The 27,094-nt window shown below is 28.8% G+C and overlaps 1 protein-coding gene across 1 annotated transcript in view; it reads right to left on the reverse strand.

The window, feature by feature from the left end:
- Positions 1-21,011, reverse strand: part of LOC136975540 (telomerase reverse transcriptase-like) — a 44,209-nt gene extending 23,198 nt beyond the window's left edge. Inside the window, exons 1-17 of the mRNA XM_067270614.1 lie at positions 20,992-21,011; positions 18,779-18,872; positions 17,951-18,059; positions 17,369-17,472; positions 15,039-15,124; positions 14,187-14,320; positions 13,905-14,005; positions 13,166-13,236; positions 12,717-12,788; positions 10,130-10,211; positions 9,960-10,065; positions 6,976-7,060; positions 3,178-3,248; positions 2,416-2,523; positions 1,568-1,664; positions 1,456-1,493; positions 84-200 (exon numbers count right to left, since the gene is read on the reverse strand). Of these exons, the coding sequence (XP_067126715.1) occupies positions 84-200; positions 1,456-1,493; positions 1,568-1,664; positions 2,416-2,523; positions 3,178-3,248; positions 6,976-7,060; positions 9,960-10,065; positions 10,130-10,211; positions 12,717-12,788; positions 13,166-13,236; positions 13,905-14,005; positions 14,187-14,320; positions 15,039-15,124; positions 17,369-17,472; positions 17,951-17,953 (1,275 nt within the window). The 5' untranslated portion in view covers positions 17,954-18,059; positions 18,779-18,872; positions 20,992-21,011. The remainder of the gene's footprint in view (positions 1-83; positions 201-1,455; positions 1,494-1,567; positions 1,665-2,415; positions 2,524-3,177; positions 3,249-6,975; positions 7,061-9,959; positions 10,066-10,129; positions 10,212-12,716; positions 12,789-13,165; positions 13,237-13,904; positions 14,006-14,186; positions 14,321-15,038; positions 15,125-17,368; positions 17,473-17,950; positions 18,060-18,778; positions 18,873-20,991) is intronic.
- Between the last annotated feature and the right edge of the window lie 6,083 nt (positions 21,012-27,094).

Raw genomic sequence — 27,094 nt, forward strand, 5'->3', positions numbered from 1 at the left:
TATACATTCATACTTGCAAACAGACACATTAACTGAATATTCTTGAATTTACCCCTGATAATATATAATTTAAATTTCATTACCATATTAGATTTCTTCTGTAAATTAAAAATAGGTCTCAAGGAAGCAGATTTTGGTATGAATCGTGCATTTGATATACCAAGACATTGTCCTTCTCTACATAACCTTCTTACTTGTTCCTTTTAAAATATGTAAAATAAATTTTGCATTTAAATTAATAGAACAAATTCCTAGTTTTATTCAATATTTTATTCTCTATTCATTATCTTTATTTCAAATTCTAATATAAAAATAAATCTTTTATGTGAGATATAATTATTATTATTATAAATCAGCAACATGTAGGTTTAAATATTTCATTTTTGAAATTGCCCGAATTTAGATGTTAGACATGCAAAGGGAACCCTGAAAACTACATGGCCAGTTTATTGGTGATGCATCAACCTGTAATCAACTACCAGCATTCAGTAGTTTTATCCACTTAGCCAATGGTGAGCTTAAGAAAGATGTATATATAATATCATATATATTTCTTTATTAAGTCAAATATTTCAAGATAATTTATGATAATTTATAATACAAAATAAAAATAAAATGATAATTTTAAAAAAATTGTATTTATTTAATTTCAGTAAAGTTAATGCTTTAATTCTACTAAAATTTTAATTATGTTTAAAATCCTAATTTTTTCTCTCTCTCTCTCTCTCTCACTCTCTCTCTCTAAAGCATCTTATGATACACTAATATTATATTTTTTGTTTCAAAATGTTCAGAAGAATGTTAATTCTTAAGTTCTTAACTAAATAAAATAATTTAAGAATAGAATAATGAATAATCATAAATACAGTAGAGTTTCCAAAACTTTACTCTCAATAACTCGACATTCAGTAAAACTCAACGTGTTGTTCAAAACAAAAAATATATGTAATGCAATTTTTACTGTTATAACTTAACACTATGATTGAATAAGTTATCCTTCACTGGCAATACTTTATATAGCATCAATTCCACATGTTAACAAAAAATATAATCCATTTTCCAATGTGCCATTTTGCAGTGGCATGATGCAAATGTCACTAACTTGAAAGTAACCACTGAATAGCCAATATTTTTTAAAATTAAAATTTAACTACAAACATAAATAGTCACTACTAGTATGTAGTTAATATGTAGACAAATGTCCACATATTACGAAAATCTGCTATTTAGATTAGCATCATCACTATGCTATAAAACTTGTCATTTTCAATAACTCGTTACTCCACAGTCCACATTAAGTTAAGTTTGCTGGACTCTACTGTACTATTAATATTATAAACATAAGTGAAAATTTTTGATTCTTGAAAAATAAAAACTAAGTAAAAAACTGAAGTAAATGTTATAACAATATCAATAAATTGCTAAACTATAAACAGAATAAAACAGTTATATTACCACAGAAATGAGAATTAAATTCTTCTGCCTTAGAAATTCTGTAATAAATTTAAAACTTTTTAACAAAAGATTTCTTATGTATAATATAAAACTATTTTTAAAGATTTAATACCATTGATACTCAAAGTTTGAATTTTTTGCCAAAGAGATTTACGATAAAAAAATAATTTTCTTTTGTGAATTCCACTTTCGCTTACATAAAAAAAACCCTAAAAATTATACAATTAAATATCTTATTTATGTATTTTAAAACTTTAATAAAATTTATATATATAAGTAAAAGAAACATACTATAAGAAATTGTGCAGAGAAGCTTGTAGGCAAAGCATCAGGAACAAGCATATAGTGTACTGGTCATATGATGCATCATTTCAAATTTGCAATACTGCCAAACAGGAATTAAATGCACAAAATTCATATGTGTGGTCGAATCACTTTCAACTAATATAGGTCTAGCAGCATAGTTCTGTACCTAACCAATGTGTTGTGGGATTGAACTTATTTTTTAATGCTCAATACACAGATAATAACAAGAACAAACAAATTATCAGTTTTTTTCTTTTAATTATCAATATATTTAAATATATTTAAACATAACAACAATATTAAATAGAACAAGTTCAATCCTCACAACACATTGATTAGTTACAGAATTATGCAGCTGGGCCCACATCAGTTGAAAGTGATTCAACCACACCCATGAATTTTGTGCATTTAATTTCCATTTGACAATATTGCAGACCAGAATTGATGCATCACACAACCAATACACTACTATAAACACTTGGTCCTAATGCTTTGCCTAAAATCTTCTCCTCCTATGGCATGTTACCTTTGAAAAACATTCTACAAGTATAATATTGTTTAATAAATAATAATATAATAAAGTACAATATAATATATATTGTATATATAAAGTATGTACAACTATATATTTATATATAACAAGAATATACATACTTGTAAAATACAAAGTACATAAATTAATAACCAATTTAGAATTTTTCCAAATAAAAATGATGATATTCTGATATTTTTCTCATTTTTCAGCCATTTACATTCTTTAGTCTAAAATATAAAAAAATATTCAATTCAAAATAAATAGAATAATAATATATTTTTCAAATATAAAAGTACGAGGGCTATTTTTTAAATAAGGTCCATTTGTGAATGAGAGTGAGAATGACGCGCAATTGCAGCAGTGTGCATGAGCATGTGCTTTCAGCATGCTTTGCACGTGTTTAGATACCATTTGCAGTCATATCCTCTGTCTATGTGCTGAGCTGTAGAAGCTTATAATGTTTAAGAAAATTGAGTTGCCTGCCAACTGTAAGATACGATCTGTTATTCAATTTCAGCATGAAAGATCATGGTAACTGTCTTTTGGGACAGGAAAGGAACTTTGTTAGTGGATTTTATGCCAAGAGGCACAACAATCAAATCTGGAGCTTATTATGTGACCTTGAGAAAACTCTGCCGTGCCATAGAAAACAAGTGGCGTGGCCTAATGTCTTCCGGCGGCAAGCAGCGGATTCCTTTGAAGTCAAAATTTAAAAAATTTTTGAGCGATATGACAAATGTTTGAACAAAAATGGAAATTATGTAGAAAAGTAGATAAAAGTAGGCAGATTATGGAAAAATATATATTTTAACGATATTTACAGTATTTTTCTTCTTATCAAAAAACGGACCTTATTTAAAAAATACCCTTCGTATTAATACCTTCATTCCATGAAAAACTTGATGTAATCTTAAAACATCATTTTTTCCTTTCCTAATAAGTATCTTAATTCCTAAATATTTTTAAAAGAAATGTATAATTCAAAATTATTACTATACAGGATCGTCCATAATAAATGCTACCATTTTAAATTACTGTAATTACATTAATTACTAGTTGAGAAGTATACAACATACATTAATCAGTAGAGTAAATGTCCAAGTTTCATCTCCCATTTGTATTCAAGCAACTTGTTGCCTATTATCTCGCGGAAGCATTGTAAACGAAAATGGCAACACTTCAACAGAAGCGTAGTCATTTTGTGTTCTGCAGATTGCAAAGTCAGAATCACTCATCATTGCGAAACATGAGTAACTATAGAATTTTGGCTGTTGTGGGAGGAGTGACAATGGTTATACTATAGAGAGTTTAATAAAAATCTGAGTATCAGTCAGATGTATCGTGTGACACAAGGTGCATGCATTAAGAAATTGTAAAAGGAAAATATGAAACTTGTACAGTTTTCCAATTTTTTAAAGTACAGTACATTATAATGTTCTCAGATAATAATTAACATAATTACAATAAATTGAAATGATAGCATTCTTTTTGGAAGACCCTGTATATAATTTTAAAATAAAAGAAAAATATTATACAATTCAATAATTAAATTGAATTTCAAATGAAAAATTTTAAAACTTTTACTGTATTTATATTTGCACCTTATTACTATGCATTACAACTAATCTCATGTTAATGGATAGCCAAAACAAGGCGTTGGCCTATTTCTCCAGAGAGCCTGGAAATTTTTTACAGACAGTCTTTTACCATTTGATCACTTCCATTGTGAGCCTGGCTGAATTCACAATAAGCAAGAAGAAAGGCCTCTTAGTGACCACAGGATAGAGTCATCAAAAAAAAATATTTAACTTTTTTCCATTCTGAATATTCTCCAAGTTTTTCTTTTAGGAAAATTAAAAATTTGAATAACCAAGGAGAGGTTAAAATGCCAAAAACGCATATCACTAATATTAATGTAAGAAATATGAAGTTATTAAAAGAATTAATGTTGTAAGCTTGAGGTTTGAACCCAGTTATATTTTGATGAGTGAAATAGTGTTCTAGTAGCCAAATAATTTACAATATGATTTTCATAGTTTTAACATGATATTAATTGTCATCAGTGTGATTTTGATTAAGCAATCAGAATCTAAATGATATATATATATATATATATATATATATCATTTAGACCATTTAGAACATTATATATAATATATACATATACATATATATATATATGCTAAAAACATATATATTATATATATGTGTGTGTGTGTGTTTTGTTTAATGCCAGAAGATAATTGAACTAATTTTTCATATGCTAGTTATAGTTGATGTTAATGTAATATAATAAAAACAAACATGCTATATATTGGAAGAGTTATAATATATATATATAACTCTTCCAATATATAACAATTTAAAATGTTTTAACACAATATATACCGTATTTTACGGACTATAAGACGCTACGGACTATAAGGCGCACTTTAATTTTTAAGCAATTTTTTTTTTAAAAATACCTATAAGATGCTACGGACTACAAGACGCACCTGAATTTTGGAGGCAATTTTTCGAAGAAAAAAGTGCGTCTTATAGTCCATAAAATATGGTATATATTGTGTTAAAACATTTTAAATCTCTCGGACTTAAATCTAGTATAAATACATGTCTTTAAAGTTTTGAAATGGTTTTTCCAGCATAAAAAACTCCTAATAAACACAAAATATATATGGAAGTACTTTCAACAGTGCATTATCATCTACTGAATGATGATGATAATGCACTGTTGAAAGTATTTGCATATATATTTTATGTTTATTAGAGTTTTAATCATGAAAGACAGTTGTTTATTGTGTTGCTTACATAATTTAGCATCAAGAGTGTCTTTAAATTGGGATAATAATTTTTCTTTATAGAATAAATATAAAATAATTAAGATTATAATACCTTCAATGATTTACATAACATTAATAAAAACTTTCATATTTGTTTTGTTTTTCAATTATTTCAATGGAAAAAAATATAGCAGTCATTTGGAATGTAATAAATAGTAAATTTTAAAATTTCTATTACATTTTTATCTAATTATTGTTGAATCATGATAATTTTTAACTTAATTTATAGTATTTTTAAAAACTTAGAATATTCAAAATTAAATTATTCTCTAAAAATAATTCTAAATAAAAATTTTTTATAAATTTCACACCATTAATAATAAAAGATGTTAAAAAAATTTGGAATAAATATCATTAACTAGATATGTGGTTCTTTTTTCCAGAACTGAATGATCTAGTTATGAAATAAAATATATAAAAAGAGTGATTCTTTAACCAAATGATCTATTTATATTTTGCTCTGAATGTAATTTAACTGCTATAATTTTAAATAATTAAACAATATTAAGAACAAGTATGTAATTCTTAGATTAAAGTTTATTTGAATGAATTAATTTTAAATATTAAAAAAACAAAGACTAATGAAATATATAATTCTCTCTTTATCAACTAAGTTGCACTTACAAACAAAAACCATCCACACTTTTCCAGCAGATAATTTATTCAGCAAACAAACAAATTTTTAATGCAATAGAACATTAAGTTTCATTAGTTAATGAAATAAATTGAAAATGTTTGTTTGCTAAATAATTTATATGCTGGAAAAGTGTGAATGGTTTTGGTTTGTAATTTCATCCCAGATCCAGCTTTGTCTGTGTGTTTTAACAAAGATGCAAACATATGGCTCTGTATTAGCAAAACAAAAATATCTTTTATTGTTGCTTACTCAGAAAACAAAAATTACATAATAAAAAAATAGAAATGTTTTAGTTTCAGATTAGATCAGCAACCGCTTGGATCAAATTTCAAGGTCATTCTAAAATTGAAAACGAGATCAAATGTAAACTGCTGAATGTAAATTTTTAAGATTAATAAAGTAACGTTAAATTTTCTTTGAACTTTTTTATATATTCTTTTCTCATTTATGTATAATTTTTCTCATAACTATTGAAGGAAGCAAGATAAAAATGCAGAAACTTGCACAAGAAGACATAAAACAGTGAGCCGTTTATGAATTGGCAAAGATCTTATTTTTTTGTCTTTCTGTGAAAACAAACATATTTATCTCACTTCGTTCAATATTTGAAAAAAATTATACAAATTATAAAATGATTTCTTGATATGTATGTGATATTGAATATGAGAATACTTTCTCATATTCAAAATCATATATATATCAAGAAATAATTTACTTAAAAAGAAATCTTTATGCATTCCACTTTTTTAATTTGCAAAATTTATAAAAATTTTCTCTAAGAAGATTTTTAGGAATTTTTCTATTTTTAAACAAGGAAATAATTTTTGTTGCTAATATCTAATTAATATAAATTTTCATTCTTTATATTCTGTTGCTAATCAAAAAAATTTTTAAGAATATCATTTAATACTGTATTAATCTACTTTCTTTGCATTAAAATCTTGTAATAATGTTTACTTCCAAAGAATCATCATCATAATATCTATTGAAGTATGATTTCAATACATAAAGTTGAATTTTAATAATTAGTCATTTAAATTAACACATTTTGTATTTCTTGTTCTTATTCAATTGATTTTGTTAAGTTATAAAATTTATATGTAAAAAATATTTTTTAAAAAGTTATATAAATATACATTTATCAAAAGAAAAATTAAACGGCAACAGTTTTTACATGTATTAATATTAAAAAAGCAACTAACTTTTTAAAAACAGTCGATAATTTCTTGTGCCCAATAATAGTGGTGAGATGGTATATTTCAGGATTTCATGAATAAACTTCATTATCTAGAAAAATTCCTTGCTGATTATACATGTAATGATTTCATTACAACCAAATCTTGATATAGTGTCACCATTTGTTCACCTATTGGCATTAAATTGAATGTGGAACTAAATCAAAGAACCTTGAACAATAATAATTACAGGATCATTCAGGTAAATCTGAAAAAGTTACCATATAATGAAAAACAATTAAAAATAGAGAGAAAAATCAATATATTTTTTTACAAAAATTGGTACACTAGTAGCATACAACATACAGAATGAAATTATTCTATGAAGCCTCTGTCAGTTTCCATCACCTGCAGCCTTAACCTGAAATAGCTGAGGGTGTACTGGATCTGCTACTTGCCCTGTTTGTCATCACCTCCATAATTGAAGCCTTTAGAGTACCCTTGGTATTATGATGCTTTGCACTTGTCTTTGGTTTGACCATATCCCACATCTTGTAGTCAAGGGAATTGCAGTTGGGGATTAATAAGGGCCACAAGTCAATGGACCAGAGTCCATTGACTTGTGTCTGAGGCTTCAGTTTTCTGTCCTTGTTGTTGTTCTCAATTATGAGCTGGCAATTCCTGAGGTCAAAAAACTGATGTTGCAAATCCTCATGCACTGCCAGAATAATCATCAACCTCAACACATCCATTTCTTTTGCAATGTCACTTGTGATCCATTTATTGGCAGTGAATTCTGCGCTTCTCTTGCAATCAGAACACTTACTGTGAAATGGCCTATCAGGAATCACATTCTCTTTGTTGTCAGACTGAATTTTTTGATTATGTTGTAAACTTGTCTTCTTGTAACCATGGCACAATTTACAAGGGCAATCTTCTGGAATGATGCAATTCCAATATAGCAGCTCTTTGTTCATATTCTTGCAACATGTCTGAGCAGTCTCAGTTGTCAACTGTTCAGTGTTTTCTTCTTGAGTGACTTGATGCATGGCTATATTTTTATTAACAGTCAACAGTCCAAGACTGCCTAAGATTGCCTGGGAAAAAATTCCAGATTTACTTCAACAACCCTGTATACAAAACAATGAGGTCAATACACAAGTTTGAATTGGTAATTTACTTTTTGGTCTTCATGAATCTATGAGCACCAAGTTTTTGGCTCTATGGAAAACTTATCATACAGAAATGGGTAAACACAAGCTTATTATGACAATGGTATGCATTTCGAACAGGCTGTCTGTCCCTCTTCAGCTGTATTTGTTACAATTTGGTGGGTTTACAGGTGTTTAAAAGGTACTGTACATTCTACTTTGTTGCTAATGCATGGATGACTTCATGTTCAGACTTTACACAGAAGTTATGTTATGTTTTCCTTACAAATAACAACCAGAGATTATAATTGTTGCTTAATGAAATTAATTGTTAAGTAAATAAAGTTTTTGCAGTCAGTCAGCTTGTACAAAAAAAAAAAGTTTTGTATGGACTGACTGCAAAAACTTTATTTACTTCATAATTAATTTCATTAAGCAACAATTATAATCTCTGGTTGCTATTTGTATGGAAAACATAACATAACCTTTGTGAAAAATCCTAAAAATGAAGTCATCCATGCATTAGTGTGGGATCACCGGGAGGTAGACGGAGTCGTACCTCCTTTTTCGGTTAACAGGTCAGTAAAACCTGCCCACAGTCAAGGATGGCAGCTTCTGGTCTGGAATTAATTGTTTAGTTATTGTTGGGTCGGTAGAGTGGAAGAAGTTAGTGAATTCATCGATAAGGCAGTAGCAATACTTGAATAAATAACACCATTGTAACAAATAAAAGATTTATTAAGGACAGAAATAAACAGATACAAAATTGTCAGCACTCTCTATAGTTTAGCACAAGCCTACTGCGGGGGAGGAACCACCAAGAAAGAGTTTACAAAAATTGGTTGTCAAACCTCGTCCTGGCTATTATTTCTTTCATCGGATATCGTCGGGTTTGAGAGGATTGTCGGAGGAGTCGGCGGAGCTTCTCTCAAGGTGGACACTTAAAACAAAATTGATCAGACGACCCCATTAATTTCTCATCGTCTCTTTTATACCTTTCAGTCACGTGGCTGGTTATCGATAATAGCGATTATCGATGATTAAGATTTTGTGACTCAGGTTTAAATCCGCTGAGAAAGAAAAATGAAGTTCAGCGGAGGAAGGATGAACGTCCATTTTTGGTTGATTTAAAGTTTGATATGGATTTCCATCAGGGGGTTAAGGGACTGTTGGTCCCGATGTTAGGGGGGGATTGCTCGGTCCGGTCCCTCACATCAGTAACAAAGTAGAATGTACATTTTAAACACCTGTAAACCCACCAAATTGTAACAAATACAACTGAAGAGGGACAGACAGCCTGTCTGAAATGCGTACCATTGTCATAATAAATCTGTCTACCCACTTCTGTGTCACTATTGACATTGTCACATTGCTCTGACAATGTCAATAGTGTGTAATAAGTCCTTCACAGTGCAAAAAAACTTGGTGTTCATAGATTCATATCACAAATCTGAAGTTTGAGTTTGAAAATCACATGATTTGGTGATAGCAATGCTTTTTCAATGCAAAATCATACATTTAGTAATTAACTATTTAATATTTAATAAGGAAATCCATTTGTGAATATAAATTGGCATTCTATGAATTGGTGCTATATAGGATACTATATCAAGATTTGACTGTACTTTTAAATTCTAAATTTTATGATATACAAAAATATAACAAAATGTTTAACATATATATACATTATAAATGTTAAACATTTTATATAATCAAATTAAATATGGATAAACTAAATTATTATTTTTAAAAATTTTTTTCATAAATTATTTTATTTTATTCATTAAACTCAAAAAATATCCTATTATTAACTTGTTAAAGGTTTAGTTAAATTAATAACTAAAATTAAAATAAACTTACTTCTTTCTCTGATAAATGTTGTTCTAACAAATAAGGTATAACAATGTAATCTTTTCTAAATTTCTTATCACAATAAGATTTGAGAAATCTTTTAAATGGACATGTTCTACAAATAATAGCTAAAATATTAATAAACTTTAATAACAGATTAATAAAAATAAAAATTTTACCTGTGATTTCTAATAAAAGCTGTTATTTGATCCTGAAGAAAAGTATACTGATTTTCATTTAAGATATTTACCAAATTATCTTCTGCAAATAAAGAATTAAGTGAATAAAATATGAATATTGACCATTTCTAAAACACCTTTAATAACAAAATACTTAATATTAAATTTTAAAATTCAAAAGTAATAAAAATATTGATTTATATTAAAATGACATAAAATTTATTTGATATAAAATCATTATTTGTTTATAAATTATTTCTGTATATAAATTTAATAAAAAAGTTCTTGTAAACAGTACATAACAACAATGTGAGGCTGTGAAGGTGAGGATGTTCCAACACTCATCTTAACACCCCTTCCCTAATGCTTTTGTAAATAAATGCACATTTCTGTTTGAAATGTTCACCTACCGTCATGATAACAGTAACGATACTTGTTTTTTCCTGTCAGACTGACTCTCTCTGCAGGAAATTTATAAACATTTGAGCCTAAATTAATACCTGTCAATGAGGAGTATACATACTATCTGATTTAAAACAATGAAAGTTCAAGATCAAAAAAAAATTTCAGGTTGAGATTACATTTAGTGTCAAATTACGTTGATGTCAACCATTCTCACAATCTGAGAGGAACTCTAATTTCACTTAGCAACAGGTGAGGGACCAATTGAGTCATAAAGATGAAATTTTAGATGAATTGAGATGTCTGATCAAGAGAGATCCAATCTATAAAATCAGACTTGTCCTAATGAAGCTAAAATAAATAAATAAACAATATAAACCCATGTCCCAAGAACATGGGGTGCCTTTTTGTATAGTGTCAGTTGTGTATATACACTTTTGGATAGTTCCAGCCAAGCCCACAGAACTGTTTGAATATCACCATTCTCAGTTTCCATCGAGTGCAGTTTGTTCTTGTCCACCACCATTCATTCACTTTTCTTTTTCATTGTGATAGTAATCAAGACTGTCATGGATTGATGTGTTTCTATACTTTAGATATTCAAAAGTTTCTTTTCTTCAGATCATTCTCACAAGGAACAAAACAAGACTTGACAACCCTAGCTATCTTTAAACATTTTTATGAATAATTGCAAACATTCCAAACTAACTGGATATTGTACAAATGAACCTTTCTCTCTCAATTAATAATGTTTAAATGAATGAAGAAGTCATCTCTCATCTCAAACAAATACACAGCCAAATATGCATTGTTCTGCCACAGCCTTTTTGATCAAATTAAAAATAAAAATTTGTAAACAGTCAAGTCCAAACATTTTTTGTTTCTGGGTTTTATTTTAGTTATAGTTATTATTTAGTTTTTGGATATTTTATTTTGTTTAAAAGATGAAAACTTCTACACCTTCCAGTTCTAAATTCAAAAGGACAAAAAAGTTATTTACATGATAGTCACTAGTAAGAAACAACATTACCAATCTAATATGACATCTCAGGTTAAGAAATCTCCAAAGGTAGTTAAAGAGTAATCACTTAATCCCATTGTTATTGATTTTTAAAAAATCAGCAAATAAATTTATAGAAAGGTTAGACTGACTCCTGTCAGAAATAGATTGTGAAGAATTAAAACTAACTGTTAGCAAGTATGTATGTCAATAGGATAGAGTGGCACATGCTAATATGACATCATACTTGGCATGTATAAAGCAATAATGAAGCAGAGACAGATAAGGCAAAGTTATTGGTTGCAAGCAAGGTGATACTTTTGAGTGCGAGGTCTAGTGAGTAAACAGATTGGGTTCTTTTGGCACTTCTGGTATGTAGTTTAGGTTCTAAGAGTTGTAGGTGATTTGACTTTGAGTTATCTTTGTTAGTTCTTGTGAAGAATTAATTTTAAGTTAGATTTAAGTTCCCCAATTGTCAGGAAAGTTTTGTAAATAGCAAGGTTGAGGCTGAAGTTTTCAACACAAAAACATGAATGTCGGACATTCAGCGCCACCTTCCTGTAAGCCTAGAAGTTTGACAATGGCATTTGGAACATCAAGCATCATTCCACTGACATTCCAAATGCCATTGTCAAACTTCTAGGCTTACAGGAAGGTGGCACTCAATGTCCGACGTTCACGTTTACACGTTGAAAACTTTTGCCTCAACCTCGCTAATATTAGTTTTAATTTCGTTTTGATTTGGACTAATTATAGTTCTGAACTTTTTTTTAGTGGCTTTGTGTAATTTATTAAATGGCTAGCTTAGTTCCATGTTAACTAGCATTATTTTGTGATTGTGTCTAGTTAACCATGGTAATTGTAAATAGTCATTTTCATGTAGTACTTTTATTTGAGGAATTTTTACAAGTTGTCATTTTTTTGATTTTCTTAGTGAGGATAATAAAGTTTGTTATTTATTCTTGCCTATGTCTAAAATCCAAGCCTAGCAAATGTTTGAACCCATTTTCATTTATGTAACACAATTTTTTAGGTTTAATTCCAAGCAGACTAAATTGTGTATTACAAATTTATCTTTTCTTCAACATTTGATTAGAATAAAAATCTGATAACCTCACAACATAATAATAGAAAATACAGAAAAATGCAAATAACTTAAAAATTTATAAAGATTTTAAAACTTACCTTCAGTTGAAAATATAACAGCTAACATTTTCCTAACATCATCATTTAACCCTAAAGCATAACTCAGATTGCCTGCAATATGTTTCAAAATAATAAACTTTCATATAATGTGTACATATATATATTTTCAAAATTTAATATGATAAATTTAAGTATTTTAAATATATGAAATTTTATTAATTCAAATTAATTCAACTTAAATGAAATAAATATACAACCAATATTGATTTTATTTTTAATGATTGTTAAAATTGACTAATTTAAATAAAATTTAATTTTAATAATGGTCACTGAAAATGGTCACTGTATGCTATATTAGAAAAAATTTTACACTAATAAACATAAATATTAAATTCTCCATTTTAATTATTTATTTTAAAATAATTTGATTCCTATATACATACTTTTATTTTAAAAACATTAAATACTCATAAAAATTTAAGGCTTACCGTTTCCAGGAAACTGTTCTCTAAATTTCTTACAATGGAATATAAAATATCTTGGAATTTCAATACTGAAACTAAATTATGTTCTGACTGGTAAATAATCTAATTTCATATTAAGCATTTTAAAATTTAATAAATTAATTAATTAATAAATTAAAAAATAAAAAAGGCTGGCAACGTTGTTGCTGGACTTTTCCAACATTCTTTATTTGTTTTCATCATTAATAATCGTTACCATTATCTGTAAATCTTCACATTGATTTGGGAGATATTAAGGAATCAAACCAATATTTCCAGAACCGATGGTGTTTTTCTAGAAACATTTTCCCCTAATACAAAAACCTCTCTGTAAAATTTTGAAAATTTTCGACAAAAGGCACAGGAGTTATTATGCTTCAAAGTGGGTGCCACACACATATCTATATATACTGAAAAAGCCCCACCTTTTTTGCATTTCTTGATATTTCAGATCCAGAGTCCAAAAAACTAAGTCTTAAGGATTATTTTTTGACTGATCACTATACTTTCTCTATGTTATATAACAGCCAGAAAATCAAAAATTGCTTTTATTAAGACCTTAATACATCTTAGTATTGAATGTATCAATTCAATATTAAGATTAATATGTTAACATTATATAAATTTTAATATACTATTAAATTAGTAAATTAAAATTTTGTTAAAGTTAATGTTTTAGTACTTTAACTTATTACATCCATTAATTTCTTACAAAAAATCTTACTTAAATTTTAATTTTTTTACTAATACATTCACTGCATTATATTTATTTTCAACTTCAACTCTGTCATATTTTTTATATTTTTTTCCTCTTCTCTTTTTTTTCTGAAATAAAAATTAAAATAGTTGATTAATACATTGAATAAGTACAGAAAAAATTTTCCTAATATATTATGAAATATTTATTTAAAAAAGGTTTCAATTATATTTATTATAAAAAAATCAATTTTTCTATTTCATAAAATTTAGCCTAGTTGTTTCTTATTGATATTTACACTTAACATACTTTTATATACTCTAACTTAGGCAGAACCTTTTCTTTTGTATGCTGATGAAATATCTTGACTTTTGACTTATTTCCTTTCTGATTATTATTTAATTTTTTTATGTTTTCTCTATATAAAGTCTGAAGTGGTGTTCCTAATAACATATAAATATTTCATAAATAAATTATTCGTAGAACACTTAATTCAATTTTAAACACAGGTCCAAAACTTAAATACAAATGACATTTGTACACGAATAGAGAAAACTGTAAACAAATGTAGACAAATATGGCAATAACTGTATTACTCAACACAGGATAATACACGATACCTTGTAGGATTTTAGAAATCAAAGCAATAAATGTAAGTTGTTGGTGATTCATACAGCAGTTGAATAGATGAAGAATGGATGGAGTGCACTGAGATTTTTGGTATAAATATACCCATCTCAAACTACAATATAGCATTCAACAACACAACAGACTCATCACCAAGTGACTTTTCCTAGTTATCACCACTGTAGCACTACTTTGTACTTGATTAATTACGATGCAAAAAACAAGGCTACATACAAAAACTTAAATTTATTACATACATGAGATATGGTGCGATTGTACAAGTCAAACATAGAGGCAAGAACATGAGCGTCTAGAGCAAGGTCCAAATCCAAAGTGAGGTCAAATGGTTAGGTTGCCAGTTTGTTAAGTTTAGGAGTCCTCCTGGTAGTGACTTTTGGATTTAGGACCAAAGCTGTTGCCACAACTATTAACAGTTGTGTTCATCCTTAAGTTTTGGACAAGTGTATATAAAATAAAAAGTTTTATACTTTTATATTAAAAAATTAATATGAAAATTAAAGTTATTATAATTACCAATTCTTTGTATAAAACAATTATCTTTGACAAATTCAAACAGGGAACACTTTGTTAAAAGAAAATAAAATAATTGATCTCCAATCCTAAAAAAAAATTAATATCATTTATTAATAAAATAAAATATTTAAACATTGTATACCAATCTACAATAAAAATATCTACTAATTTCATTTGTAGATGTTTATATATAGTCCAAACGGTAATTAAGAAAAAACTGAGAGAAACATGGCAAAATGTGTGAAATGAACATGTCCACACTAAACTATATGAGATCAAACAATTAATGGAAAATTGGACACTTGACAAAACATATTACAGTATATCTGAAGTCATAATTACACAATAAAGAATTAGACACACTGGACTGACTTATTAATAGCTTCTGAAGAGTGAGGACCAACTAATAATATGTATGTCATGACTCTGCTCTAAGCATTAAGCAAATATTAATAGAATACCCTGATTTCAACACAATCCACATACAGTATATTTAGGAAGTTTAAGATTTAAGTTAAATTTTGGATCAATTTAAGTGCCAAAATTCAAAACTAAAATTATAGAAGCTACTGTACAATTTACTTAAGTATTTGCATAAATTTCACTTTCTCTAGATTTTCATACCTTTCATCATGTAATATTTATAGAAAATTTAACAATTATAAGTAGCAAAATCCAATATTAATAACAAAAATCTGTTGTTTTGCTTAGAATATATTTTTGTATTTAATTTCATTTAAATATTATTTTCTTAAAACTATCAAGTTTAAAACAAATTCATGTTTTGACATTATAAAACATCCAATTTTACAGATTTCATAAATAAAGTGGAATGACATGAAGACAGATAAACTGATAAATGTAGATCTATTTGGCAGGACATTATACTGATATATACGATTTTAATTTAATAAGATGTAATCAACTGTATATATTTAAGTGTTGCTAACAGAACATACAAGATATTCTTATCAATTAGTTCCAATATTCTATTTATCTACACAATATATAAAAAGTTACTGTGCAGAGGAAAAGGTTTAAGTAAAGTTTAATAAAAGTGAAGTTTTATATACAACACTGCAGTTTATCCTAAAGCAAATGCTGGAAATGTCCTCCAGAGGCTCTAAAATCTAGAGGAGTGAGGTCCAGAGACCTAGCAGACCAGATTTCACAGATTCCATTCTTTGCTGATTATGCAATTGTCTTTCAAAAAAGAAGTCTTCCAAAAATCAGGACATCTGTGAGCAAGCAATAACACCACTTTGCAGTTCTACTGAGAAGTGAAAACACACAACATACAACTTACAGGTCTTGTGTGCAAGCAATACTACAACATATAAGTTTAATGTCATTACAAATTTCTCACTGTACAGTAACTTTTCAGACACCCTATATAATAATTTGAATTTTTTAATAGCCAAGTTAGAATCAAAATATCAAAGAACTACAGGAAATACTCTTTAATTCAAACTTGGATAGTTTGATATCCCATTAGTTAACTGCACTATTTGTCCTGGCCGGAAATATAGAGATTTGTGTGTTAAAGAAATTCAGTTAGTTTGAAATATGGCTACTTTGAAATTTGAAGTGAAAATTCTGTACAAACTGTGACATTCATATGTTAACTTGTTCATTTAGATCAAAGTACCTCCATATGATAAGAGAACAATAGACCAAGAACAACTCTAATCTGGCCAACAAGGCTTTGTTTTTAGTAATACATTTTTGGGTTTCATCTTACCATGGACTACCTTTTTTCTCTTATCTTATAAATATGGCTGGGTTTCAGGATTGCAATATTGGGTTACAAGTAGCAGATTGAGATATTTGTAGGGCTCTAGGCTACTAGATTTGGATGACTTACCACTTTAAAAATAATTTGGGCTACATTTTGAAATTCCGCTTTACATTTTTTATAAAAACCTATCTGACAACCTGTGAGTTTCTCACAGACACATGCTGTTTACCTGCAATTTATTTATATTATTAGTATTAATTATTAATTTACAAAAATAGTGTTTTGTATATGTATCCATATTCCATTTGCTTAATAAATTAACTACATGGCTTTGGCATACTATATAGAAATATATCTTGGATAATTCAAAACTCAATAATTTGAAGTTATAATTATTTTATCCCTTGAATTTCAAACTAATGAGGATTTCCTGTATTAAGATCTATTTTTGGCTATTTTAGAATTAAATGTTTATTATATGAATAATCAGCTTTGTCAATACTTCAAATTTTAAAAGTTTAAAAGATCATTACAAAAAAACTTAAACTTTATTAATGCATTTGAATGCATGAAATTTAAAATTACTACTTACATCTTATGTAATTCTTCAAAATTGTCGTTACATATAAATCCAATACTCTCATCAAGGATTATTTTTTGAAAATTTTGCTTGTTTCTCGTAAAATTTGAACTTTCCTGGAAGAACAATTGCACACTTAAATAACACATTACTAATACAGGGCTTCAATTTTTGAATCACAACTAAAAAAAAAAATTATGAAAATTTCCAAATTAAATTTAATGTTGATATGTTATTCACATATTGCTTCATTCCTTTCAAAAAAGTTCATGTATACAAATATTTATATATAATAATACAATATAATATTAATATAATGAGCAATTCTCCTGTGAGAAACAGAAGAAAATGAAGTGGCCATTTCCCTGATTTCAAAGGAGATCCTCCAGAATTAAAGATGTCAACCTGAAAATGAACATCAATTTACAGCATTCAAAGACAGAATTATACAGATTACAAAACACATAATTCAAAATATTGAAATGTTAAACTGTAGCATATATAAACTCAAATACTCAACAAAATACATTGCATGAGATTAATCATCATAAAAAGAATAATAATAAAAAAAAAAAAAAATTTACAATTATTTACCATAATTATTTTATTAATTATTCCTTGAAATGAAAAATAAATGGTGTGTTCAAAATCTTTAGGAAATTCAAAAGAAGCAACCAGTATTTTTCTTGAAAATTCATAAAATCTGTAAATAACAAAAATACAATCATTTTAAATATGAATTCCACATTTATTCATTATTCATATCTAGAATTACATAGAGTAATCAGTTACATTGAAAGAAATTAATATTCTTTATAATATAAAAAAATAATAATACAGTAGATCTCAGTTAACCAGCACTCATGGGGATTGGTAAATGCATGATAAAAGTAGTTTCTGGTTGCTTCAGGGTTACTATTAAAAACAGACCTAACTAATACTATACCCCGTACTATACCATCCCATAAACTTTATATTGACTGTTAGAAATGGATTTTAGTTAAAAGTATTTTATTTAAAGTATTACTTCTTCAATTATATTGATGGTTGCATGAGAGTGCCAGTTGCTTGAGTTCTGCTTAATAATAATAATATATTTAATAATATTGATATTTAATTCAAAATTTTCATTAAAAGATAGAAATATTATAAATATAAAATATTCACTAGAATATTTTCTAAAGATAAAAATTTTAGTAATGTTTTCTATATTATTCTGTTAAAATATAAGGTATAAATTATATATATTTTTTATATTGTATACTTTATATAAGAATAAGTAACATTATTGATTTCAATACTGATAACTTTTAAATATTGACTAGCATTAAAAAGTCACTTTTATTGTTAAAATTAATTATTTATGAAATTACATTAAATCATTTATTCCTTTAATAAATAAAATATATATTTTGGTATTACCTCTCATGAAATACTGTAGGATACGAGAGACTTTTCTTCACAAAATCATACAAACAATGAACTTCGGTATATAAAAACCGAATTATTTTTGGTACTGAAAATATTTAAAAAGTTTTATAATAATTTCTAGTCTAAAATGGAGCAATTTTCACAGGATTTGTGAAAAAATGTAAGCATTTTGAGTTAGTTAATAAAAGAAACTGATCCTCTGAAAGGAAAAGCAATGCATGTTGTAGTGTTCAAAAATTAAATTAATTATACTTTCCCATAAAAATTTTTTATTATGTTAAGCTGATAAATTCATTAAAATCTCATTTATTATATTGAAAACATTATCTTAAAATATTGTATTTTGATAGATAAATAAGTAGTAATACTAAGTTTATTAATATCAAAAATTGAACACAGTAGGATCTTGTTTTACACAGGATTGACATATGCAGATGTGTTTTTGCAAATGAAAAATAGATTACATGTGCAGGAATAATTGACTATTAATGCACACACTATTTTTTATTATAAAATTCAGTATACATAGCAAAAACGTAAGTAAAACACTTTTCTATTAATTTAAATGAATATGTAACTGTCTAGAATGGTATTTCCCAAATTACTACACCTTTTAGTGCATATATATATGTGAGTATTTCTTACATACATATATATTTTGTTTCAAAATGAATTTTTGTCCCTCTTGTCTTACAGGGTAGTGGCACCCATTTTGGTATTATTGATCTTGACATGGAATGAAGCACAAATTTATGCAATGCATGCTGACATGCAATTCCATGTAAAACAAGATCACATTGTATATCATTCATTACTCTGGACCTTGTTAACTGAACTTACTGGTATAAGGGCTCTTGCTCTGAATATACAAAATCAAAAATGTAGAAGACACATTTAAAAATGATTATAATGGCAATAAGAAAACATTAGATTGCCATATCTCAAAAAATGTATTTTTTTCCTTAATCAAACTTGAATCAAAATTTATATCAACAATTTCAATTATAAATAACTTCAGTTTAATTATTACATTAGCATTTAATAATACAAAATAGAATGACCAAAATACAGTATTACATAAATATCAGTATTAATCCTTTCCATGTCTTCTGATATTTAAAATTATCAGCCTAACTTGCTGACTCGACACCATTCGGATATTCAGAATAGTTCTTCACTTTGTTCTCTTGGTCAAGTAGATTCTACTTGACCAAGGGGACAAAGCATTCTGCATTACAGAATAAAACTTTGAGGTTAGCCCCATGAAATCTCATTTAATATAGGGTGTATGTAAAATGTGTAACAAAAGTTGGCAGAGGTATTCTACACATAAAAATAAAATAAAATGTCTAGTCAACATAAGTATAAAATTCTCTCACTTGCTAACATTCAAAAGCCCTTATATAACATTCTAGCAAGAGTCTATAAGAAGGGTCTAAAAGAAGAGTTATCTTCATAGATTTACTATAATTATAATTCAACCTATCCATCCACAAAACTTCAAAGTATTCATAGACTACAACACAAAATATGGTGTGACACACTCGTGCAAAAGCATGCAGCCTTTTCACTCAGAATGCCAATACAACTCTACGGGACTCTCACAAACAAGATATTTTAAGAACCACTTTTTAAAAATGTTTTCTTTGTTTTTATGCATAGAACATAACTGCTAACTTTGGCTACATATTTGACATACACCCTGTATAATTTGATGTTTAGTCAAGACGGAGTGAATTAAGCCAATCCTACGGCCTCCCAGTTCCTCTACGCCTTCTTCTAACACATCATAATATTGTTTATTTCTTGTTTCTCCCTCTAGAAAGTTGAAATTATATAAATTATCTAAAAATTATATTAATTATTGTAATAAAAATGTATTATATATATTCTGGTCCAAGCTGCAGGACTACATTCTCAGCTTCCCTTCCCCCTCTTAGGTCCTATGATAGTAAGGGACATGCAGAGAACTCAGAATTCCAATTCCCTACAATAACCAATGCTGGTCTTAGCAGAGGTTACTTTTAGGTAATTTGTACTGTGCATAGGTATACAATACATACAGTATATAATTACTGCATTTTATATTCTTGTACGTTATTAAAAGGGATTTTTATATAAATTTTCAACTATTCAACTTCATTTTTGCAATTTATATCTAAATTATTATAAAATGTAAGCCTATATGTAGTATTCATCAATACCTATAATTACGTCTTTCAAATCTGCCGCCATTTTGTCAAAGTTTTTAGCATTGTTTTTCTGAAAGTAGTATCTAATTAAAAGTTTTATAAAAGATAAATTTTTCTGAATATTTTGTATTGCAAATTATTAATTTACACTTTTTTAAACATTTATTTCTACTTCTCCCCCAGGTTCATATGGAGATTATGGCCTTAGTACGCTTTTTCTCCGATGAGCGTCACCCTCTCCCTAAGTGAAACGGCCTGTCCGTATAATATACTGTACAGTACCTCTCGAGATTTTTTAAGTGAGTCTTTGGGTTAATGCCCGCGTTTGGCCAGTAAAGAGGGGACAATGACCGGGTGAGAGTGATGTCCACAGAGAGACGGCGGCCCAGCTCCCGACGGGCCGCCACGTACTTCGGGCAGTGCAACCAGTAATGCTCCGTAGTCTCCGCTTCCCCGCATTGAGGGCAATCATGGGTGGGGTGAAGTCCCCTAGAGTGCAGGAACCTATTGAGAGGTGCCGTTTCCGTCCTGAGCCGGGCCAGGAGCGCCTCCATCCCGCGAGTCGAGGCAAAGTGATACGGCCAGGGTCAAAAGCCCGAAGATGGGCCCTCCCCTTGTTCCGGTGGACCGCCGCCCAGCGGTCTGTAAGAGAGTTGCGTGTCCGGTCTCTCATCAGGCGGTGAATATCTGTGGGCATAAGAGGCCCCTGCCAAGAGCCGGTGAGGCTGTCTCCCCGCGCTGCCTTGTCTGCTTCTTCATTTGTAATTATTCCTTTATGTTTAAACATTTATCTTTTAAAAATATTATTTTATTTTGATTAAATAGCATGAAAAACTGTTGCATATTTTTGATGTGGTTCATTGGAACGAATTTTTTATAACGAAAAAATATGCACTGATAAATACATTTTTATTATTAAATTTTAACTAAACTCATTATTTAACTTAATTTAACATAAATATATAAATATTATTCATTTATTTATTTTAAGATTATAGCTGAATCATAAAGACGATGGATGTCCACAAGTTAAGGCAGCAACCCATCACCGGGATCGAATCTGGGAGGGTCGAAAATAACTTCAAGAATTTTTCGGGAGTGTTCTGTCTGGATATATCGGGCCACCGGTATCCACCACTCCCGAAAAATTCCTTACCACCCGGCCGCAACTTTGTGGGCCTGGCCGAATTCATAATGGGATGGCTAAAAAGACCATCATAAATGCTTGCATTTCTAAATTTCAATCTCACTTTTTTGTTTTAATTATTTTATATGTCCACCAATACAAAAATTTCATGTTTAAAAAAAGAGCATCTGTGATGGTGTGTGCGTGGCTGATGAGGGCAGATTGCTTTAGTTTTATTCTCATTTTTTAAAATTCTTCTTATGCTATGGGCACTAACAAGGCCTTTTTTCCATAATTATCCCGTTTCGGCCTGGCATAATGAAGACAGCTGGATGATGAGGGATTGGGTGATATTTCTAAGACAAACGCCTATAAAAAATTTATAGGAAATCGCTCAACCGATTCTATCCTGGATCCACAGATAGGCCAGGAACCCACATGCGTAAAATTGTGTGGCAGAAAACTGAATCAGAAATTAGCTTTCAGTTCAGTTTCTGTTTTACGCTTTTATGCCAGAACACACATACGTAAAAATTCTCCCGAATAGGAAACATCACTGCCACTAACAGTGCTAATTTTATTAATTTTTTCATCTCATATATCTATCCCTTTGTACCAGTACCTTCCATTTTTTCTTTGCTTCCTCTGCTACCGTATTAATTTAAATTAATACACCTGTATTCCGAATTCAAATAAAGAACGTGTGATCTAAATACTAGGCCTATATATACGGTGACCATATTTTTTTGGGGGAAAATAAAGGACATATCGAAGAAAATAAAAAAATACCTTATAAAATTCATAAGTTTATAACATTTATTACGAAAATAGTAACATACAACAATGCATACATTAAAATTTTAAACAATCTTAATTATTACACATACACACACATTGTAAAAATTTAAATAACATTAATTTTGATACTTTTCAGTAGAATTAATTTTTTTAATAGCACCGGTTCACGTTTTAGTCATAAAATTTCATACAGTTCATTTGAAAGTTGTATTTGACGGAAATACATGCTTCTAATGTGCTTACTTTTAACTGGGTTTTTTCGTTCGTCTACATATTATTCACCAATGAAAATATTCGTTCGACGGGGGTATTACATCCGAAGAGACATAAAGAAAATTCTACGATTTTACAAATGTTTTTAAAAGCAATTTCTTTTGCTGTAAAATGTTCAAAAATCTCAACCCATCTTTGATGTCAGGGCTTGTTATTTTGTCGCCATTCATCGATCTTTTTCTTTGCGACGTATTTTTTTACACACGAAACTTCATCAAATAATTCACCATCGAGTATATTTATGGACCAATGATTCGAAATAAAAATATAGCTTTCCTCTACCTTCGCCCACAAAGGGATTTCGCGTAATGTGACCAATTCAAACAATTCTCTATTTCAATAAAACACATGTCCCAATTATTTAGATAATCTATGCACGTTTGATAAAATGTGTACACAGCATCATTGAATTTTTTGGCTTGTATATTTTCTGATTTTTCTAACGCTAAAATCACTTTTCTAATAACAATAGGAAGAAACCCCTCATTTTTTTCTTTCAACTAACTTTAGCTTTAATTCCTTTAGAAGTATGGATGTTTCTGCACATTGAGATTTCTTGTGATTCAACTTTCAATATATATTGGTGAAATATTGAGGCTTGGTTATGAATAAATAATTACCATTCCTCTGCTAATGTTTCATTGAAAAAGTTTTTCAGAATTGTGGGACATTTTTTCAGATTCAAAAAGTATGATTTTAATGGATTAAATCAGTGGTTCCCAACCTTTTCTAGGATGCAGAACACTTTTGAGAGCAATTTTCTTTAGTGGAACACTTACTTAAGTTAATATGAAATACATAAGCTTGTCAACAGTTATTTTATTAGAATTGAGCAGCTATAATTCAAAATCTCTACTCATCTTATTAACGCCAATTCTAAGACGAAAAAATATACCTAAATAACTTTAATGGGAAACTTGTGCCTGATGTTTTTTACATGTTTCATTCAGTTTTTATCATTGCCTTTATCTTATTCGATACAGTAGTACACTCCATAAGTACGAGTCGTACATATATATTTAAGTTTATGAAAATTTTATGATTTTAATTTTTTGATATTTGGCGGCTCGAATACGATTGTACACTTTCCAATTTGTGACTAAATCTGCGGAACACTGGTTGGGAACCACTGGATTAAATAGTTGTAAAATTCTATCTAAAGCTGGTAAAAGAGTTAGCCAGTGTGTTTTACTGTAACCAAGAAGCTTTTTATATTGAACCTCTGCTTCATCACAAAATTCTTTCAAATCTTCTACTCGTATTATGTAAATATAGAAATGTGAATAAATGTTTACTAATATCACTTCAATATCTATCGGAAGACAACCTAGAGCAGTGCTTATGCAATTGTTCAAAATGTGGGCAGCACAATTAACTCCTATCAATTTATGTTTACTTGATTGTTGCATTTTAAATAAAACGTTATTCTTTCCTTTTCTCTGGAAACCACCAAAATTGCTGTTGGTATTGTCAGCACACAAAGAGTAATTTATTAGTAATTTCAAATTTTGACAGTGATTCCTTGATGCAATTTGTTAATATATCTGAAGTTTCTCCAGAAAAAGTATTTATATTCAAAACTTTTACTCTGACACCGCAATTAGGTAAGTAATAGCTGTCCAGAATTGTGCACAATTTAGTATTCCGTGATTCGAACAATCCGAATAAATAGTTATATAATTTGTTTTGCTTAAGTCAGTTTTAATTGATTCGAAAGAATATGGTGCGAAAACATTACATATGATCACTTTTGTTTTTGTTCTTGCACAAGAATATTTTTCCTCAAAACATTTAATTAATTTAGAAGAGTAGTCGTTTGATCGAAATGAATAGCTGTTGTATTGAGTGATAACACCAAGATGCCTCTTTCAGTGCTAAAGCCTTTAGGTCAGGGATGGGCAACCTTTTTCTACGTAATTCAAACTTATTCAAATTTTCTACGTATTTCAAAACTTTTGAACTGACACGGGCCGCACACGAGAGAAAAGAGGGGGGAACTGTCTGTCGGTAAATCACAATTCTTTATTCATATATAATTATAAATTACCATAGGTATACTTAATATAGCTTCTGGCACTGATCTAAACATAATATATCAGAAATATTTAGCCATATTAGTCACTGCTAATTTTAAATTAGTTTCCATGTGTCTGTTAGTCGGTTTCTTGTTTTAATTTTTACTAAATTCATTGCAAAAATACTATTCACAAATGTAAGTTGTAGAAAATAACTTTTGAATTTTTGTTGAATATCTCATTAAGCTGGAAAATTGATATATTTATTCATATTTTGTCACGCGGGCCGCGGGTTGCCTATCCCTGCTTTAGGTTGTCATCGGAATTTTTATTAACGAAAAATGAGTTTAACGATTTGTTTTGTTGAAGCCCAGATGTCCGCTTCTGTGTTTTGCTGTCTGAATATGTTGGGTAATTGCTGATCTGCCACTATTCGCAATATTAAAGCTGGCTAAACATTTGTTGCATTTTACGTCACTATCCGTTATTCCTTTTTTAATAAATGGAAATTCTTCTTGTAATGTTTGATTAAAAGTGCATTTTCTTTTGGGTGTCATGATCAATGGTCTACAAAATATAATTTTGATCTGACATGATTGCATGCATGGAGCAAGTTCAAGTTCCTTCATGTGCAATCATGTTGTCCTCACAAATTGCTTCTAGCATTGGAAAAGGCTGATACATATTGGAAAAGGCATTGAAAATGGCCAGAAAAGGCTGAACTTGTGCTCTTCCATCAAAACAATGTTCCAGCTCATCGAGCGATGTTAACACAGGAGTTTCTTCGTGAAAACAACTTTGAAGTAGTTTCTCATGCTCCCTACTCACCTGATGTGCTCCTAGTGATTTTTGGTTTTTTCCAACAATGAAAGACACTCTCCGTCATCGCACATTTTCCAGTCGTGCCACTCTAGCATCAGCAATTTTCCAGTTGTCAAAACACCCCCCTAAAGAAGCGTTTGCAGCAGCCATGATGTCATGGAGTCGATGTTGTGAAAAATGTGTACATCTGCAGGGAGATTATGTTGAGAAGTAGCAGAAGTTTCAATTTATATAAGTATTTTGCCAGAAGAAAAATGGGAGACCTCAAAACTTGAATGCATAGGTGCATTCAACTTCTAAAGTCATAACTGTTAGCTTAGAGATGTTTATATACTATACTTTTCATATCATTTATAAACATTTTTTAGATGTAGAACAATTTTTAGATATTGACAATAATTTTTTTTATTAAATTATTAATGTATAAGATGTCTATTTACTTTATGTATCAAAATCGATATATTATCTATTACAAAATTCTCCAATTTTGTGATTATATGACAACATATTTTTTATATGATTTTTGACACATACTGTGGTAATTAATTAATTGCATGGTAAATATTAAACATAGATAATGATTTATTATTTGACATTTGTAAATCTATTTTAATATAATCTTTAATGAAATATTGATTTCAATAGAAAATGAGAAATAATCTCCTAATACGAAAAAGCAACAAATTTAGATATTGAAAATCAATCTTCATATTCTAAATGTACAACTTTTAAATGATAAATCAGTATTTTCAAAGAATTTTGACACTAAAGTTGGTTTGATAATGTCTATTATGTGCTTAAAACTATCCTGAAAACTTTAGATCATCGGAAGACAAATTTTGACCCATATTCAGTGCTGTAGTAAATCTCAACAGAGGATGGATTCACAGACTTGAAAAAAGTAATTACTTATAAAAAAAACCCAGCAACAAGTCACATAACTTTCCCAACAACCATTAAAATTGTGCATAATTCCATCTGTTGAGACTTTATTACAAAAACTTTTTATATTATGAATTATTATAAAATGACAAAAAGCTGAATTTTGGGAGTAGATATGAGTTTTATAAAAAACTGTAAA

Source organism: Centruroides vittatus, unplaced genomic scaffold (assembly GCF_030686945.1).
Source record: "Centruroides vittatus isolate TY-2023 unplaced genomic scaffold, ASM3068694v2 contig_374, whole genome shotgun sequence".
Lineage (NCBI taxonomy): Eukaryota > Metazoa > Arthropoda > Arachnida > Scorpiones > Buthidae > Centruroides > Centruroides vittatus.